The 20,747-nt window shown below is 51.9% G+C and overlaps 1 protein-coding gene across 1 annotated transcript in view; it reads right to left on the bottom strand.

Annotated features, from left to right (window-relative positions):
* The window catches only part of RPH3AL (rabphilin 3A like (without C2 domains)), a 146,044-nt gene that overhangs the window by 8,840 nt on the left and 116,457 nt on the right, over positions 1 to 20,747 (bottom strand). Inside the window, 1 exon segment of the mRNA XM_053893243.1 lies at positions 17,082 to 17,256. Coding sequence (XP_053749218.1) covers positions 17,082 to 17,256 — 175 coding nt within the window.

The following is a 20,747-nucleotide window of genomic DNA, read 5'->3' on the forward strand; positions in this document are numbered from 1 at the left end:
GGAAGTGGGCAGGAAGCAGCCAGCAGCCCCCTGTGTCTCCCTGTCTCCCCTGGGGCAGCTGCAAAGGAATCAGGGAGGATTCTGCCCCTCCATGGCAGGGGGTCTGGCAGCCTGTTGAGCAGAGAGGAAGTCCCTGAGGGGAGCGGGGACTGATCTCCACATTGGCTTCCCCAAGTCTCTGGCAGAGATGCTTATGGGTAATCTCATTCTTCTTGACCTGGAACGTTCCATCTCTCTGATGTTTCATATGCACGATCTTCATAATTCTGGGCCAGCAGGGAGGGGGCATGGGGCTGGGGCAGCGGGGGCCTGGGGGTCTTGTGGCTCCCTGATCTTGAAACAGTGCCTCAATCCAATGCACAGATTACAAAGGGCACAAAATACCGAGAGCTCCAAAGGAGACGATGGGAAAGGGTGTCCAGGACTCAGGTTATGGTGGTGAGTTTTTTGTTTTTTTAATTTAAAAAAAAATGTTTATTCATTTTTGAGAGGCAGAGAGAGGCAGAGCGTGAGCGGGGGAGGAGCAGAGAGAGAAGGAGACACAGAGTCCGAAGCAGGCTCCAGGTTCGGAGCTGTCAGCACAGAGCCCGATGTGGGGCTCGAACCCATGAATCTCAAGATCATGTATGGTGGTGAGCTCTTTATCCCACTTCTTTACCCTCCTCCCTGGTGTGTCGTCTGTCATACGTGCACAGTGTTGGGTCACATGAGTCCCGGAGTGAGCCTGAACTGTAAGAAGGACTATGCCGTGGTACATTGAGAGAGCAGCTTTTGTGGGGAGGGGTATGTCTTGTCCAAAGCATCCAATCTTTGGAGGCAGAGTTCGGGAGGCACCGCGCTACGCAGTTCCCATGTGCCTGTGCTGTGCAGGGTTTAGAAAAAACTAAATGTTTCCCAAGTTAGTCCGTTGACTTGTTCTTCGTCTCCTTTTATGGACCCCCGATGCCCACAGCCATGGAAAGGGGGGAATGGTTCCAGATGACAGGTGAATTTACGAAGGTGTCACAGAGCAGACAACGGGCCAGCTGACAAGACTCCTTCCCTCAGGCTGTGTCTCCCTTGGCTGGCGCATCTTTGCTCATTGCATCTGGGATTTTGAGCCGGGGCCAGGCCTCAGCTTAGAAGAGGTCTCTGCAGTGCAAACCCGATCCCATTCTAATCCACCGTAATAAACTTTACTTGAAAGAAAGAAACCAAAAGAAGCCAGCAGTGTCCACGCCTGGCCTTGGCATTTCCTGTCAGTAGGAAAGAAACACACCAAAAGGACACTGCTGAGAATGTCCCTGGACAGGGTCCAACGCAAACGCCATTTGCCCAAATATTCCTCCAGCAGCAAGGGATGAAGTTTTTCTTCTTCCTCCCCCTCCGACTGTCACCATAAAACCCAAACCTTGGCTAATTTGCCATTCGATTGCCGTTGCCACCCTTCTCGCTGCGTAGCAGCTGTGATCGTAAATCTTCCAGGTCTATTAACGACGCTTTTAGGCTCATAAATCTTTTGGCCCTCGCTCTTCCATCCTCAACAAAACACTGTGTCTGAAGGCTGATTTTTTCCCTTCGAATTCCCCAAAGACAGTCTAGGATGGCTTGGCGATGAGTGCTTGTATTCAGCCTACGCCTCGTTTTTCAGATTGAAGATGGGAAAACACCAGAGAGAAGACTGTCCCGCTAGTCTCCCAAGGAGGAGGAGTCGCCAAATGGATTCACTTGGGCTCTGCCAGGAGGCAGGGAGGAGGGAGGGCCTCCTGCCCCACGGTGGCCTGAGACCCCGGACCACTTGCTCGGGGAACTGGCATCCCTGAGATTTTCCCAGCATGCCCCAGAAGGGTGTCCCACTCTGCTCGGCTCTCATCCTCAGCAGCGGCTAGCCCCAGCGCCAGCCATGCCCACTTCTCTGGGGATAGGCCAGCTTTTTTTTTTTTTTTTTTTTTTTTTTTCCTGGCTCACTCTTAGATGGATTTGCAATTTGACTGTCACCATGGAAACTTAGAGTTTGGGTACATGGAGGTGGGGGAAGTCTTCCCTTTTGGAAAGTCTTTCCTGATTGCCTCAAAGGACATGTGTGGCAGCTGCCGTCCTGTGAAGCCATCCTGCCCGGGATGGTCCAGGGCACAGGCAGGATGCTGGCCGCTTGACCTCACAGCACTGCATTGGGTGGGGGCACCTGGCTCCTGGCTCTTCTCTGCCACCACCTTTCCTTGTGACTGTGGGCATCTCTCAGGACTTCATCACACAGAGACCAACCCAGGCAGCTACTGGGTCTGAATCCTAGGATTCAACTTCAGATCAGCTCTGTATCATCAGGGGAGAGACCCCAGGGTCCCTCTCTGGTTGAGAGGTGGGGAGATGGGACTTCTGGGCCACAACACCCGCCTGCCTGGCACAAGGACAGCCCGTGAGCTTGGGAGGCACTTGTGAGCTGCTGCTCTATTGGAGGCTCCCAAAGCCCCCAGAAACTACGGGGAATTAGAGAGGAAGAGAGATATTTTCAGCAAACATTCTGCCAAGGCAAAGCAGATGGTGGAAAATTTTGCCTACTAAAAACACAATAATTTTTTTTAACGTAAAGGAAAGATGCTAAGGCCCTGGGGAATGCACAGACATCCCCAATTAGCCTTACCCAGCCTACCAGGCTGCAGAGGGCGGTCGCAGAACTGTCCCTCCTGGGACAGGCGAGGGCTGCCTCACCTGCAAACAAGGCCAGGCTGCTGAAATCCCCCTGAGATGCCCCCCCCCCACCCCACCAAGTCTGGGGCTCTGTTTGGTGGTACCAGGAGGAAGGTACGGGCTGGTGGAGATGCACTCTGATGGGCTCCGATGGGTCCTTTTCTGAGCTGTGAGCATTAGCAAAGTAACACAGGCAGTGCCTGGAACATGGTAGGAGCTTTTTATTTGAGGGGGTCATCCTGAACTCATGGCCCGCACCACCTGGTGCAGGGCTGGCCTCCAGGGTCACCGTATTCGGTGCCCCGGCCAACCTCACAGGGGTGGCCTGGCCTCTTCCAAGGGGCTGAGCTTCCTAGGTTGTGATGTACAGGACACTGGGAACACTAGACGCCTTCAGGGGCCCTTTGCAGGCCAAGCTGGGATTTGAGCCCAGGCCTAGCTGCTGCTGAGATCTCTGTTCTTTCCTCCCCACCCTGCAGGCAGGGCACCCCACAGTCTGGCCTCACCCTAAGGGCTCTGCTCCCTCAGGAGTCCTGCCCTCCAGGCAGGCCAGGTCTCCCCTTATCTCCCCAACATGCCCGCTGCAATGTGAGAGACTTCTAGTTCACTCCTGACATCTAGGGTTGAGTTCTGGCCCTGCCTTGGACACTCCTGGGCAATGACCTTCATCCCTCTGAACCCCAATCTTCTCATTTGTAAAATGGAGACAATAATAACTCCCAAAAAAAGATCAAGGAGGACAAAAGGCATTGTAAGTTTAAAGAGTTATACACGTGCCTGGGTGGCTCAGTCGGTTAAGCGTCTGACTTCGGCTCAGGTCATGATCTCACGGTTCACGGGTATGAGCCCCGCGTCGGGCTCTGTGCTGACAGCTCGGAGCCTGGAGCCTGCTTCAGATTCTGTGTCTTCCTCTCTCTCTACCCCTCCCCCACTTGCCCTCTGTTTCTTTCTCTCTCAAAAATAAATATTAAAAAAAAAAAAGCCATTCGAGACCATACATATTTTTAAAAATTAGATTCCACTTCATCCTCCAGGAACTCATCTAAATTGTGCCTCTACCGGAAAAGTCTTTCCAGCCCCGGAGAAGGAGAGATGGAATACAGGCCTTTGCTCACTCTCCCCACCACGGCTGGCGTGGCTCTTCTGGCCCCTCTCGGACCCCGCCTGGCATTGCATTTCTTTTCCTACAAGTGCCTGCCTTGATTTCCCCACCTGTACCAGGAAACACTTGAGGGTGGGGCCACGTCTTAATCTGCATCTGGCTCCTTCCCTCAGCCCCCAACACTGAGCTTTGAGTCAAGCAGGCACAAAGTGAGTAGCTGAGTGCTTTCTGAAAACACCCCCCCAGGAGAGGGTACAGCACCGTACAGAGACAGCAGAACCAACCGGTGGTCAGCAAGGTGGTGGCGAGCCAACTCCGGCTCCAGAAGGGGAGCACTTTCCCGAGAGCAGGCGCCTCCTCACAGCCTCCTCCCCCTTGAAGGACACTCAAGTGGGACAAGCCAGGCTGCTGGCGGCCTCAGCCGGAGCCAGGGACAGACTAATGAGGGGAGGAGCTGTCGGAGGCTGGTTGTCATGGGCAAGGGGTGAGCGGGGCCTGGGTGGGGGTGGGGGTGGGGGTGGGGGGTGGGATGCCCTGTTCACACAGACTCTGTTCTTCTTTCAAATCCAAGGCCAGGCCACAGGAACAGGTTCTTCCTTTGTTTGGAAAACTCCCTCTAGGACTCCAGAGTCAGAGCCTGGACAAGGAGAAAGGGAGCCTCAAGGCTGGGGAGCCTGTCCTCATAGGAATGGGTCCTGTGAAGTCACAGAGGTATAGAGCCTGCCTCCCTCCCTCCTGGACCCCAGAGTCCAGGAGATCTCGGTGACCTGACCACCCCAAGCTTCATTTCCTCATCTGTGAGGTGGGGATATCACAGGACAACCTCAGAGGGCGGGGTGAGTGTGCGACCCCCCGGGGGCTTCCTTCCTTCCTTGGTCTCCTTTCCGAGCTGCCACCAGGGACATCAGCAGGGACGGCCCAGACCAGGCTGGGAATTGACCACTGGGGAGTGGAGGGTTTCTTGTGCTTCTTTATTCATTCGCCATTGATTTTAATTAACTCCCTCCTTTGGACTCACAGACAGACAGGAAGCACTGGATAATGAAGACGAGTCAGTCTTCAAATCGATAGTGATGTGGTCGCCAGCACCGAAATCCTGTAGTCCTGCCCTTGCTGGAGGAGATCCAGGTAGAACAGGAGATGGATGGATGATAAGGACAGCTTCCTCCAGCGAGAACATGATACTCTCTAGGGGAGGCAGACAGTGTTCAGGGAGAAGGGAAGTCAGGGAGGGCATCTCGGAAGAGGTGGCACTTAAAAATGGGCACAACTTAGACAGAAATGCTAGGGCTGGTGTGTCCCACGGGCAGGGCAAAGGCCAAGTGGTGGGCTTCTCTGGGGCCTGGACAGCCCCGCTGGCTCAAAGAAAGGCTCCAGGCTCAGGCACCTAGGGCACGAGGTCCGCACTGTTTCTCTGCGGCAGGTTATTGTTGCTGATTTACGGCAGAGAAGAAACAAAGTGAGTGCATATCTCCTGCCTTTGATGGGATGCAAAGTACGGCTTTGCTCTGTCCCTGACCACAGCTCTCTCTCTCCTTCTGTCTCTGTGGATCTCTGGGCCTTTGTCTTTACTTTGTCTCTTTGTGCCTCCTTTTTGCCGATGTTTTAAAAAAATCTCTGTCTGCCTTTGCTCCCCTTATCTTTCTTTCCCCGTCTTGTCTGTGTCGTATGTCTTTGTGTTCTGGGTCTTCCTGGGGTTTTCTCTCATTTCCTTTTTCTGTTTTTGTCAGTTTCTCTCTCTCCAGTCTCATCTCTCAGCATCTTTGTCTGTCTGTCTCTGGGTCTGCATCTCTCTCTCTCTCTCTCTCCCCCCCCCACCCCTTCTCTCTCCCCAGGCCTCTCAGTCCCATTCTCTCAGGCTCCAGCCTTCTCAGCTTCTGGGTTTGTCCTTCTGGTTCCCTCACCTGAGCAGAAGCTCAGGGACATGGGGTCTGCGCTCAGAGCCTGGGTGTGGGGGATGGGCTGCCAGGTCTACCTGAGCCCCAGGGGGACCCAGAGGCAAGTGAGGCAGGAGAGGCCTGGTCTTGTTGTCCTGTATGGAGATCCGGGCAGACAGACTCTCCTAGCTTTGCTGTGACTCCCAGACCAGCACTCAGGAATCAACTCGTCCTGCCTGCGAGGCTGGCCTTGACCTATGATGGACAGGCGGCCCCAGGAGAGAGCTTCCGAACTGAGCGGAGCCGCGATGCCATCTCCTTGGACTTTACTAGAGTCTGACAGGGCAGGCGGGCCCAGGGTAATTCACTTTACCCAGGTCCCCAAAGGCTGAGAAATCTAGAGTGGGCAGAATTGAGTTGTAGGTGTTTATATGGTGAGACAGGTGAGCGGCTGGGGAGGGTGTGCATCACTGCGTGAGGTGGAGCCCAGCCCTGGCCTGGCCCACGGCGGCAGGAGCTCTGCGCACGTCATTCGAGCTGAAGCCAGAGGCTGGCTCGGGGGACAGGGCCCTGCTTTCCTGTCGGCTCGGATGCCATGGGAGTGGGGGCTGGGAGTCCCCAGCACCTTACAGCTGGAATCACCCGATCAGCTGAGACCGTCACTGGGTTTGGGCAAATGAGAAGCGACAGCCACGGCCCTGACCTCTGTGGTGTGGCTAATGAGGGCCTTCTGCTCTTGGGAAATCAATCCTCAAGCCAATGAGGATGCCCAGGACAGGCAGGAGGGTTGCTGGGGCAGGAGTGGCGCGTGGGAGTGGGGGTGACACAGCTTGCCGAAGCTTAGGGCTTCTGTCCTGGGGATGCCCCGCCCCCATTCACCCACACTGGCATCGGACTAGAGTTTGGCTTCACCAAGGGCTCTGAAGGTCAAGACAAATCAGTATGCATGGGCTTGTCTTTCAAAACACAGCCACATAAGAGGTGGCCAGGTCTCCACTTCCCTGGGAAAGGGCAGAGTTTCCCGGAAGGCCGAGGGGATCTTTCTGCCCACACCGAGGTTATGATGCAAGTTATTTGACCTCTCCGTGCCCTACTATAAAATGGGACAGCAGTCCAGCCCCCCACCCCCGCCCCCCTGTGTCAGAGGAATGCACGGTGCCCAGCACAGCCTGCAGTGAGCAACCACGCAATCCACGTGGCTACAATAGCTGCTGGTTTTATTTGGCCACTCGCCACTGAGGCCCAACGCATGCCTCTTTCACTGCACAGACCTACGGGCAGACGGTACCCCCGGCCCTCAGAGCACGGAGCGCTGGCGGCCACGTGGGAAGCCCAACGACTGGCTGGCCGTTGGGTGTCTGCCCCAGTGGGGCCCACATGGGCTCGGGCAACTTGGCACCCTCCCCACTGCCTTCTCCTGCCTTTGGAGAAGGATGGCATTCAGTTCCCCAAATGGCTGGTGGAAGCCCCAGACAGCACTGTCTGTGCCTCTTTCTGGTTTACTTATTTCCTGGACCCGAACAGCAGACCGACCCCATGCAGACCTGAGTCAAGGGGTTCAGTGAGGGACCCACAGTGCCCTTCTCAGGTGGTGGGAAGACGGCTTCTCCCACCCTCCTCTCTAAACAGTCCTTCCCGGCTCGTGTGCACACGTGCGTGTGTGTGCAGGGGCAGGGCCAGTGCTGAAACGGGGCTCACCACCTGCCAGACATTTCTCCAGAAAGTTTCATTCCCTTGGATTTGGAGCTCTAAGATAAAAGCTGGAAGAGAACAGACTCTGTCCAGGCCCCCTAGTCTCTCCATCCCACTCATGGGGCAACCAGGGCTCAGAGAGGAAGAGGAGCCGGCATTCCTAGCCTGGGGTCAGGGTCAGGAGTGGGAACACACAGATGTGACACGCTCAGGCTCTGTCTTCCACTGGTGAGCTGGAGGGGCCAGTGGGTGAGGCGAGCCGGACATGATATTTGCTCTGCTCCATTTACGACGTTTCTGGATACGAGTATCGATTTCCACAGAGAGGTATGCTCACTTTTCTTGCAACAGATGTTCCTGTTGGTCTAAGTCCTATTCTCTCTCTTTTCATAGGGATGTGGAAACCAGAACTATTTCACTTTCTTCTTAATAACCCTGTAAGCGTGATGATCATAGCATCAAGAGACAACAGGGAGGGGTGGGGACTGTGGCAAACCAGAGACCACGCGGCCAGGGTGAAGGGGAAGCTGCGACTCAGCTTGTCCGATTTTTCCAGGGAGGGGGGCAGTACTGGCAGACTTCCTGATTTTCAAAAAAGAAGCCAGAATTTCACTTTTTTTTTTTTTTTTTTTTTCGAGAGAGTGAGACAGAGCGTGAGTGGAGGAGGGACAGAAAGACAGGCAGACAGAGAATCGGAAGCGGGCTCCAGGCTCTGGGCTGTCAGCACAGAGCCCAACGTGGGGCTTGAACTCACGAGCCGTAAGATCGTGACCTGAGCCGAAGTTGGACGCTTAACCGACTAAACCACCCAGGCGCCCCCCACGTTCTTTTTAATGAGGATTTTCCATGTTTAAAAAAGTTATCGGTGAGCATAAAGCAGGGAGCCAGATCGAGTCACTGCTTCACCAGTTTGCGACCTCTAACACCGGCGCGTGTCCAACCCTTGGCGGACAGATGGCATCCCGTTTCCCAACACGGACGCCCTCCTGCTCTGCTGTCCTCTGCCTCCTCCACGCCTCAGCCAGCCTGACCCCTCTGCCCATAGCACACACTCCCAGCTGCTCCGAAGGCTGCAGGGAATTCACGCACCACGTCCAGGCCAACGTGACAGAAATGCCAAGGCCAGAGTCTGCTGGGGAAACACTGGGGGGTGAGCAGGAGGTGGGAGAGGGCAGCTGAGCGCTCTGAGGAGCTTCCAAAATGCCAATTTCTTAGGAACGGGGAAAGAAGGAAGGTGGCATAGCAACAGCTGGCTCTGGGCAGTGAGCAATCCTGTATGAAAATAAAACATTTTACAATCCACAACCGTGGCTCATTAAGAATGAATGGATCTACTGGTATAAATAGCACGCTGCGTTAAGAAGTCAGGAAACAGCATATGCGTTTGATGGAAAAACGGCTGCCACGGAACTGCTTATTAGCCCCATCGGCTGCAGCTCTGCACTAACGAGACAGAGGTCTCTGGTTCAACGCTTTGGAGGGTCATGTGGATTTCTTGACCTTGGGCCGTAGAATGCATCCCCATCTCCCCAGCCCCGGTCACAATATGGGGGCAGATTCTGGACACACAGTAACGAGCCCCTAGTGAGTTTCCCCCAGTTTCTAAAGCACAGTATCCTCTATAATATAAAGTATCCAATATGCTCTACTATAATATCCAGACTCTGCTTGAATGCTCCCGGTGACAGGGAACTTGCTACCATGTCAGACACAAAACACCCCATTCTGGGGTTCAGTGGCTCCTGAGCAAGAGACCCAAACCCCCTGCTCTGTCCCAGCTCTGCTTTGCGGGAGGGCAGTCCTAGCTAGCCACGCCACCTATTATATCTGATGGGGTACAGGCTAGGTGCAACAGGGACAGCCCAGGTAGGAGTGAGTCGGGCCAATCACCTCTGCGCTGAGTGTGGACGTGGGGTCCCGAGAGCGGGGCCAGAGGAAGGGCGTGCAGATGTGAGGCTAGGGGACGCAGCTGATCCAAGGGCTCCCTGAGAAGGAGGAGCAGCCGCTGCCACACTCCTCCACCTCACAGGTCTTGCAAGCCTTGTCTCCTTCCCTGCTTCTGGGAGACAGACCTTCCCAGCAGCCTGGTGGCTATGCCTGTACAGGGGCTGCCTTTGGTGGTGGGCTCTGTTCCCGGTGACCAAAATCCTCTTGCCAAGTCTGAAAGGGGACAGCTGGTGCGTGTGGTGATTTGGGCAACGGTTTATTCTGTGTTGAACTCAGAGGGGAGGGGGATGGGCTGGGACTCAGACACCTCTGGGCTGTAGCCTATACAGGTCGGATCGTCCATCATGAAGAACCACTTTTGCTGTCCGCAGCTGCCCCACAGGCTGTCTGAGCATCAGATGAGATAATGACCGTGAGCCACAGAACTCTGGCTGTGGCCAACACAGCACCCAGTATACTGGACGTGGTGGCACAGGCGGGTCAGCCGGGGTCATTCCGGAAGGGTGGCCCAGGGTAAACATGTGTAGCCTGATCTGAACCAGACTGTTCAACCCAAACAATCCTGAAGCTTGCTTTCGCTAGACTGCCAACAGAACCACAGTTGAGGATTTTTTAAAAAATCGTTTAAAATTTAGTGAACCAATGAAGTAGCAATGAAACCCCTCTGTTTTTCTCAAAACTGTCCAACTGGAACAAATCCAAAACCTTGAAGTACTTTTCTGGAACAGACCTTGAAGTTAACCTGTGTGTAAATCTGTTCAAATCCATCTAGGAAGCTTGTGCTCTGTTCGTAGGGGATGCCAGGGGGCTGGAGGTAGGAGGACCCTGGAGAGGGACGGTGACCCTGGCCTCAGCGGAGACGGGAAAGTGAACTTGCCTCACAGCCATGGGAGCTGTAGAGGTCTGCTTGTGCCTCAGCCAGGGGCCTTTTGGCCCATCAAGGTTTCTCTGCCATCTCTGGGGGGATGGAGTATGGAGGAAATGGCTGTTTATACCCCGTGGGTAAGGCTTTATGGTTACTAGGGTGGAAGTGAAATATGAAAAGTCCTCCAGAGTCTGGCCAGGCCACAGGGCAGTGATGAAGGCTTCACACAAGGGGTGCTCTCCCACCTTCCCAGCCCCAGGCTCCCAGGCAGAGGCAGGTAAGCAAAGCCTTACCAATCCGGGGGTCGGTCTCCCAGGAACCCTAGCTCTCTGGCTCCCATCTGAGAAAAGTGCACATATCCTAGAAAGCCCTTTGACCAATGCATGGACTCTAGACTCAGGGCTTCAGGTCCCCAATTTCAGGGGCTCAGCCCCAGAGGGGCAAGCTGGTGTAGACCAACCATTAAGCAGGTCCAGGGCAATGTTGCCTCAGTCAGAGCACTGCGGGCTGAAGAAAATAAGAAGCTTCATCATATTAAGGATTCTTGCCATTGGAGGCAGAGAAGCACAAAATCCTATCAGAATAATTTCCACAGGTAATGACTTCAGTCAGATCAGTTCGGCTCTCTGTCTAGGTCTTAAACGGAATTAGGCTCATCCAATGCCCAGTCTCCCTTTGACCTTTCTTCCATTCTTTGTAGTGAGTGACTAATGGCTAGAACCGCAGCAACCATCTTGTGACCACGAGGGAAAGAGCTAGAATTATAAAGACATCTGTCCTGACATCACCGAGCTGCTGAACCAAAGCGACAGGTGCCTTCCCTAAATTTTCTAGCATGTGGCAAAAAAAAAAAAAAAAAAAAAGGAAGCTCTTATTACCCAGATATGCCAGGTTAATATGGCACCCACCACCCCTACCACCAGCAAATATCTTTGCACTTGGCCCAACGGTGGGAATCCAGCTCAAAGGAAAGAAGTCTACGGAAGACGTGGGCCCGGCTCTAAAGGGATTAAGACCCAAGAACCCATAGTACTGGTTCCACATCTTACACCTTCCATTTCACAGGGGAACAGAGAGACCCAGGAGGGTGCCAAAGCTGGCTGTATTCATTGCTGCCGTCAACTTGGAGCAGTGGCCTGCCCGGGGAAGCAGCATGGAGCGCTCTCCATTTAGGTTGAGCAGGTGGGACTGCGCAGTCTCCCAGAGGCACGCAGATCGCAGCCGGGGCCACTCAGGCCGCACCATTCCCCGCCCCATCCTGGGGAAACAACGGATGTCCTGCCATAAACGAGCTGGGAGAGGGCTTACCAAGGGGTCTGTGGGCAAGTTCTTGGCCCAGATCAACAGCCCGTGTCAAGAAGAGGGAGAGGGCAGCCAGTCAGGTAGTCAGTCAACCGGCTGCAGGTCCCACAGCCTCAGCCTCGCCGGCTCTCTTTGAGATAACATAGCGGCAAAACCGCTTCTGATCTTTCTCTAATACATTCTCTGTGTTATTTTTAACATTTAGATCTTTAATCTACCTGCAGCGTGTTTCTGAATACACATGGAACGGGGTGGAAATCTAATTATGCTAATTTCAGTTGTGACATAAACCTGTTATTTTCCCAGTGAATTGAAAAACTACCTATGTTCAGCTTCCATACGTCCTTAGATCTCTTATTTCTCTATTCTGTTCTACTAATCTATTTATTTTTTCTATAAGTAAATATTCTATTTATTCTGGTGACAATGCTATACAATTGTATTGATTATAGTACCTTCAGAATAAGCTTTATTTGGTCAGGCAGCTCCTTCTACAACTTGCCATTCTTGGGGCGCCTGGGTGGTTCAGTTGGTGAAGCATCCGACTTTTGCTTTCGGCTCAGGTCATGATCTCACGGTTCGTGGGTTCAAGCCCAGCTTCGGGCTCTCTGTGCTGACAGTGCAGAGCCCGCTTGGGATTCTTTTTCTCTCCGTCTCTGCTCCTCCCCCATTCTCTCTCTCCCTCCCTCTCCCCCCCCCCTCAAAAATGAATATGCTAGGCATTTATCCACCGGATACAGGTGTGCTGTTTCGAAGGGACACAGGCACCCCAATGTTTATAGCAGCACTATCAACAATAGCCAAAGTATGGAAAGAGCCCAAATGTCCCATCAATGGATGAATGGATAAAGAAGATAATGGAGTATTACTCGGCAATCAGAAAGAATGAAATCTTGCCATTTGCAACTACGTGGATGGAACTGGAGGGTATTATGCTAAGTGAAATTAGTCAATCAGAGAAGGAAAAATCATATGACTTCACTCATATGAGGACTTTAAGAAACAAAACAGATGAACATAAGGAAAGGAAAACAAAAATAATATAAAAATGGGGAGGGGACAAAGCATAAGAGACTCATAAATATGGAGAACAAACAGAGGGTTACTGGAGGAAGTGTGGGAGGGGGGATGGGCTAAATGGGTAAGGGGCACTAAGGAATCTACTCCTGAAATCATTGTTGTACTATATGCTAATTTGGATGTAAATTTTAAAAAATAAAAAATAAAATTAAAAAAAGAATAAAGTAAAAAAAAAGTTTATGCAAAAAAATGAATAAACTACCTTGCTATTCTTTAAGAAAAAAAAAAAACATTCTGGGGCACCTGGGTGGCTTAGTCAGTTGAGTGTCCCAACTCTTGATTTCAGCTCAGGTCATGATCCCAGGGTTGTTGGATGGAGCCCCACATCGGGCTTTGCACTGGGCATGGGGCCTGCTTAACATTCTCTCTGTCTCCCTTTGTCCCTCTTCCCTGATCACCTGAGCTGTCTCTCTCTCTCTCTCTCTCAAAATAAAATAATTCTTAAAAAAGAAAAACACATTTTTGGGGCACCCGGGTGGCTCAGTTGAGTAAGCTTCTGACTCTACCCTCGATTTCGGCTCAGGTCATGATCTCACGGTTTGTGAGTTCAAGCCCCATGTCAGGCCGTGGGCTAACAGTGTGGAGCCTGCTTGGGATTCTCTCTCTCTGCTCCTCCCCTGCTCATGCTCTCCCCCATCTCTCTCCCTCTCTCAAAATAAATAAATAAATAAAAATAAATAAATAATAAAATAAAAAATAAATAAATAAAAATAAATAAATAAAGTTAAAATAAAGTCAATAAGTCAAAATAAATAAAGTTAAAAAAATATAAAATAAAAAACCACATTTTGTTAAATTGAAATATAACTCACATACCATAAAATTCACCCTTTGAAAGCATATGATTCTGTGGTTTTTAGAATATTCATTAAGTCGTGCAATTATCACCACTGTCCATTTCCAGAACATCTTCATCACATGTTCTCTGTACCCATCAGCAATCACTCCGTTTGCCCTCTCCCCAGCCCCTGGCAATCACGAATCTACTTTCTGTCTCCATGGATTTGCCTGTTCCGAACATTTCATGTAATTACAATAATATACTACATAGCCTTTGTCTCTAGCTTCTTTCACTTAGCATAAAGTTTGCAAGGTTCATCTGTATTGTAACTGGTGTCAGTATTTCAACCCTTTTTAAGGCTGACTAATATTTCTTTAAAAAAAATTTTTTTAAACGTTTCTTCATTTTTGAGAGACACACAGAGAGACAGAGAGTGAGTGGGGGAGGGGCAGAGAGCGAGGGAGACACAGAATCTGAAGGAGGCTCCAGGCTCCAAGCTGTCAGCACGGAGCCAGACTCAGGGCCCAAACTCACTAATCGAGAGATCATGACCTGAGCCGAAGTCAGACGGACACTTAACCCACTGAGCCACTCTGGTGCCCCAAGGCCGACTGATAGGTCACTACATGACTATGCCACATTTTGTTTCTCCAATGGATAACGGAACATTTGAGTCCATTCCTTTCTAAAGACTCCACTGGGAATCAGATAGGAATTGTTACACTTAACTAATTTGGAGGGACCAAAATCTTTGTCTGCCTCTCTGTGTCTTACTTTTTGTCCTTTGGTAAGATTCTATAATTGTCTTCATGTTGGACCTGTAATTCTCTTTCAAAATTTGCTTCTAGGCATTTTGTAATTTTTGCTGCAATTATGAGTGAATTTTCCCATTTTTCCTTCTAATTAGTCAGCACAGAGTAAACTATTGATTTGTACTTGTGTACTTTTACTTTGCATCCTGTCAGTTCCCAAATTCTCTTATTAATCCTAGTGGGTGTTTTAGCAGGCTTTCTTGGGTTTTCTTGACATATAAGCATATCATCTGTAAGTAAGAAAATTTCTCTTTTCTAATAGTAACAGATTATTTTATTTTCTTGCCTTATTGCATTAGTTAAATACTACAAAATACTGTCAAATGATGGTGGTGATAGGGGTATTCTTGACTTGCATTTCGACAGAACATGGCTTTGGTGCTTTATCAGTGAATATAATATTTGGTGTTGGGTTTTGTTTCTTCTTTAGTAATTTCCTCATATGTAAGTAATTTCCTTATTCTCATTAGGTTTTTTATTTAGCGTATCTTTTTTTAACTTTGGAGAGGAAGGCATTTCGAAGCAACACGGGAAACCTAGACACCATGAAACAATGAAAGACACACTTGACAAAAATGAAGAGAAGTCGTTTTTGAATGGCAGAATAGTGTGAGTAAAGGCGGGGGTCGAAAGAAACGGAAAGTCAAGGAGGAAAACATTTGCAAGCCATCTAACATCCCTAACTTATAAGCAGCATCTATAAATCAAGGAGAAAATAAACCACTTAATACAAAATGAGCAATGGATTCAAACAGGCAGAGGAGTCCACACCCCAATGCTGGCCACTCCATTTCTGCCTGGCCCTGAGCTCAGCTGTGGCTGAATGGGGTGCTATAAGGGCTGGGCTTCCCAGATAGGCTCTAAACTAGACCTCAGACTATAGTTCTAACCCCAGCCAGCTGCCTAGCACCTGGGCACTGCTGATGGTCGGGCTGGGGAGGGGAGGTGACTCTTGGAGCTCAAGAAACGCTCAATGGTTCCCCAATCATCGGTGGTCTGGAAGGAAAGGTCCATGACGTCCCTATGCCAGATTTGCAAGGCTGCTGACTGGGGGCTGTCTGTGGCTAGGAGTCTGACAGCCTCGAGCCCAGCTTGAGAAGGAACCAGGACTGAGGCAGCGGCCCCCTGGCAGGTTGGGGGGCTTCCCAGACAGGTAAGGCAGACCTTTCCCCCGAGGTTGCTGCAGACTTGACTTCCAGGCCATGTATACCGACCAGGAGGAAGCCAAAGAAGGGCTGGCGTGGGGCTGACCTCCCCTTGCCTCCAGGCTCTGGACCAGCTGTGCGGATGGCTGCGACTGGCTCGGGACTCTGATCTCCCACAACTATCCCGTAGCCACCCGAGTGCCTCGGTGAGTACACAGCCGTTTCTGGGATGGCCAGGGGACCCAAACTCAGCCAGAAGGCACAGATCCTGGCTTCTGCACAGGCTAATTGGTGAGAACAACCATGGGATCAGGCTCGGAAGCAGTTCAGGGACAGTCGGCTTGTTTGTGGCCCCTGCTTACAAACCCCTGTGACGCAGAACCTCTCAGCTTTCCTCCTATGTCCCCAGCTGTGCCTCCTTTGCCTCCTCCACCAGCTCCTATTCTTCCTTCCTCGCAGGACTGTGGGTTTCCTCAAGTTCAGTCTGCCCACCACATGTACCCCATGCACTCCCGATGTACGCCTTCCCTGGGTACATGCAGACACCTCCTGGGCCTCCCCAACCAGCTTGGGGCCATCAGCCCTCACCTTTCTGGTGCCCACGGTGAGACACAGAAGTCATCTGTCTGGGCCACCTCTCCCTGCCTGGGACTAAAATGTGGATCATCACAGGGCTGCGATGCACTGGCCCGGGGCCTTGGTGTGAAGGATGTGCTGCCTCGTGCTCTGGGAGCCTGGAGGCTTGTGACCCAGTCTTCGGAGGGACACCAAGCTCACATGGGGGCCTCCACATGGCGTGGCCTGGCCGCAGCGCAAAGGCAGTTAATAAGCCGTGCCAACGGCAAGCGTGTGGGCCACTGGCCGCCTCGCCCACGTAATTAAAAGGCCATCTGTGTCTGCGTGGCTGAGGAATGGGGGCTCTGCCCTTCCCAGGGGTGTGTGTGTGCACACGTGTGCGTGTGAACATGTGTGCCGTGCGGATGCTGAGCAGACAGGGCGGGGAGGGCCCTCGGGGCCTCCCCTCCCCAACCCCTCAAAGCAACATTCTGTTTCCGGGTTGCAACTCCTCCCTGGGCCAGAGGGGCACAGAGGTACCCTGACAGGGCCCAGAGCACAAGACCCTGCCTTTTGGTCCCAGCTCTGCCATATAGCAGCTCAGGAAGTCCATCCTTCCCTCTGGGCCTCAGGCTACACGTCTATCAAACAGGGCTACTAAATGGCTGCCCGGACTGCCTCTGCAACTTTGAAACAAAATCACGAACGTAGAAGTGCTGTGTGAGCCATGGAGGGCCACCTACCGCAGCAGGTGCCATTATCACCAGTGGGGCCGAGCACCCCTTCTGATGCTGGCCATGGCAGCGCGGCCTCCACAAATACCAAAGTGCCCTGGGCGCAAAGTCATTTTGCTCATTAGGACCAAGGACGTCCCGGGACGCCCTTCCCGGGACGCGAGACGGGTCAGAGAAGAGAGGGTACAGGCCAGCTTCGGAAAGACGCATTTCGATGCTTTGCCAAAAACCCCAACGGCTGTCACATTTCTGCAAAGATCCGAGGGCTTGTGGCATCCCCACCCCCAAACTGGTGCCTGTTTGGGAATCAGCCTCTGGCGGACCCTCCCCCTGCAAGCCGTCACTGTGCTAAGGTGCCCACGTGGGTGCAGGCGGGGGAGCTGGAGGCACTCGGGGACAGCACCAGCATGAGCCACGCGGAGGGTGTGGCAGACGCTGGCCTGGTGCCTGTGGCACTGGCGGCTGGCTGACAGCTGGACTGTGACAGCTGCTCTCCTGGGAGAGGGAGCGAGGGGGACTTACCTCTCCCTCGGGCCCACGTGTAGACGCGGCTCGTCTCGGTGCTTCTGGGCTTTTGCTCGGTGGGCTCCATGGGCAACGGTCGGAAGTGGGGGTCATCGGCCCGGCCGGGGGTCTTCAGTGGCAGGATGTACTTAGGGAGCCCTCGGTAGAACCAGGCCCCTGACCTCTTCCAGACCTGGCAGGGGTGATATTTGCTTAGAGTGAGGGACACAGAGCAGCTCCCTGCACCATGCTCCCGCACGGGCCCGCCTGCCTCTCCTGTTGCAAAGTTGGAAAGTGCTCAGCCTGGTGGGCATCTAGAGGGTGCTCAAGGGGTGCCACCTGCCTCCCTGTCACCTGCCCCTTCCCTTGAGGCTCTGGGGCAGAGCAAGCGACAAGAGGCTAGAAGACATGGGGGGCGGGGGGCTGGGTGACAGCACAGTACTGGACCCAGAGCTTCCCAGGGATGAGTCTAGCTCTGTGAAGGCTCAGGGAGGGCCCAGGCCCCAGAGGGCCCCAAATTAGAATTCAGAGCAGCAAGTGAGATTCCTGAACCCTTAATGCCTACTTCACAAAACACCAAGCGCTCTATAACCTCTTTGCCATTGAAGGAAATACTTTCAGGGTATTTAGTAAGAGGAGTGGGAGAGTGTGAAGGAATGTGACCTTCTCAGAGAAGAGCGAGCCTTAGCGGTTCAGAGCAGACGGCCCTGGGTTTGAACCCTGGATCCGTCATCCCTCAGCTGTGAGATTTGGACACGTCAATCTTCCAGATCCCCAGTTTCATCACCAGTAGGTGGAATGCAGGAACAGCATCCATCTCACGGAGCAGCCATGAGGACTAGACTCTCAAACGAATGTTAAGGCTCCGCTGGCCAGTGTATGGCGGGGTGCAGTCACTCAACAGACCTGATGTGCACAACCATCATTGTCACCGCCACCCCCCCTCCCCCCATCTGACAAATGTGGAAGCTTTACAACCAGTGGACCAAGTTCCCTACTCAAAAAAGAGAATCAGAAGGCCAGGATGGCTCAGTTGGAAGAGGATGCGACTCTTGATCTCAGGGTCTTGAGTTCGAGCCCCACGTTGGGTGTAGAGATTGATTAAATAAATAAATAAATAAATAAATAAATAAATAAATAAATAAATAAATAAAATGTAAAACAATATACATAGAATCTCAAGGTTTGTCCCTGACCTTCTGAGGCAGAATCTGCACTTCATCAATAAAATCAGAAGGCCAGAGTCTGCCCTGATTCTCTCTAGGACAGATTTTCCTAATCCTCAAACTTCCTCTGTATATTAGTTCTGTGGGATATTGACATGGCCGAACCAAAAAAATAAAATAAAATAAGGTTTCTGATCATGTACACTTGGGAAGCACTAGGTTAAACCAGGCATCACTGCAGGACTTCTCAGAGCCTTTAATACACCGATGTACTCAGGATTCTTCAACAGGGCCAAAGAATGTGGAGTACTTTCTGCTTCGGATCTACTCAGCAGGTTTTCCCAGAGAAGCTCAACCCTACTAATTGATCTGCATAGACTCAGCACTTAACTGCAACAGTTACATCACTCAACTATCGTATGTCATCTCTCCATGCTTCAAAGTGCCAGGCATGGGGGGACTGAGTCCGAACCCTGTCCCTGGCTTGAATCACTCCCCCTCCCTCCCAGCTACCCTATGCAGAAGGGTCTGCTTTTGAGTGGCTCTTTAATAACATAGCACCCATCTGGTGGGATGAATGCCTCATGGATCCTTCTTTTAAAAACCCTTTCTGATCCTTTCACGGAGCCTCCTACAATAAATATTTATGTGAATTGGTAGCAGGTACACGTGGTCAAAAATCCACTGGGTGTGAAATTAAAGTCTCCTCCCCATTCTCAAAGGCATCTATCTGGGGATATAGTTCTTTGAGGAGTTTTGCTATTATCCCCACTTTCCAGATGGGAAAATTGAGGCTCCGACAACTTAAGCAACTTGCCCAAGGCTAGTCCACCGTTCTATTGGCCTCAGACACTGAAGGCCTCAGGGTCTCATCCCCACAGTTTACGGATGCAAAGGGGATGCTCAGGAAATGTGGCCGAGTGCTGAATAAACCCTCAGCAGGTCAGACATCATCATGGACTCTGCAGAGCTGCTGCATGGTTCCTGAGAACAGACGCCCAAGCCCAAGAGGCCATGGGGGGGCTGGTGAGGGGCTCATTCGGCCTCCCTGTGCTAAGTGAAGCCTGTGCACCCCACTGGTGCCGGCTTTGCCTGCCCTCCCCTGAGCACACCAGCCTCCTGCCTCCCAACACGGACTGGGCCTCAGGGGGACCAAATGAAGCAAGCCCTCAAGAGCCATCTGTATACTCTGCCATATACACAATTTTTTTTTTGAACGATCATATACATGCAACCCCATGTTTGCGCCACCCCACCCCCCGTCACTTAACTATAGATCATGGCAACTGTCCACCGTCACTTTTTAATGGCTTCATAGTTTGGATTTATTAAACTTAATCAAACCAGCCTTCCACTGATAGGCATTTATTTTATTATTATTAGTTTTTGATGTTTATGTATTTTTGAGAGAGAGAGAGAAACAGAGCATGAGCTGGGGAGGGGCAGGGAGAAAGGGAGACACAGAACCCGAAGCAGGCCCCAGGCTCCGAGCTGTCAGCACAGAGCCCGACACGGGGCTCGAACTCACGAACTGCAAGATCATGACCTGAGCTGAAGTCGGATGCTCCACCGACTGAGCCTCCCAGGCGCTCCCACTGATAGACCTTTAAATGGTTTCCGGATTTTCACTCTTGTGAGCAGTGCCACAACCATCACCTCTGCACCCACGTCAGACAGATGTTGTTTACTGCCTTAGAAAATACTCTGAGGGGTGGATCTGCTGGGCCAAGGGATGTGTATACATTTACACGATGGTACATATCGTCAGACCACCCTCCAGGAAGAAAAGTTGAGTCTGAAGTGGGGTGCTAAGTGTCTTCAGGGTGGGAACCCTGCACTGTACCTCCTGCTGGGATCTAGGGTCTGGTCTAGGGACCCAGCTCGGGAGCAGTTCCCATGGGGTGTGGGGGAGTGCTTGTCAGGACCTGGGGCCACCAGTTAGGTGCCACAGGAGGGAAGATGGGGACCTCACTGTCACCCCTGGGGCACACCGTCACAGGTGGAGAGCACACCCCTTCAGGTGCCCTGTTTGAAGGGGAGTGGAGAGGACAACACTGTGGGTGATTCACTGTTGTGTGGCTCTCAGTGGGAGAGACCCAGAAACACTATAGAGATGCGTTCGGGACTTTCACAGGGCCAGACCCATTCCTAATCCTCATGGGGCCTCATCTTGGAGGAGCTGGGCCTACGGTTCTGGCCCCTGCGTGTGCATGCTCCTTTCTCTCCTTTTTTGTTTTAAATGAAAACAAATTTTAATTGTGGAAGATATCCATAACATAAAATTTACCATCTTAGCCGTTTTTTTTTTTTAACTACTTTTTAAGTTTATTTATTCACTCTGAGACAGAGAGCACAAGTGGGGGAGGGGCAGAGAGAACACTTTACCGATCAGAGAGAATCCCAAGCAGGCTCTGCACTATCAGCGCAAAGCCCAATGTGGGGCTCGAACTCACAAACGGTGAGATCGTGACCCGAGTCGAAGTCAGAGGCTTAACAGACAGAGCCACCCAGGCGCCCC

Source organism: Panthera pardus, unplaced genomic scaffold, assembly GCF_024362965.1.
Source record: "Panthera pardus isolate Hobbes unplaced genomic scaffold, ASM2436296v1 HiC_scaffold_3, whole genome shotgun sequence".
Classification (NCBI taxonomy): Eukaryota; Metazoa; Chordata; class Mammalia; order Carnivora; family Felidae; genus Panthera; species Panthera pardus.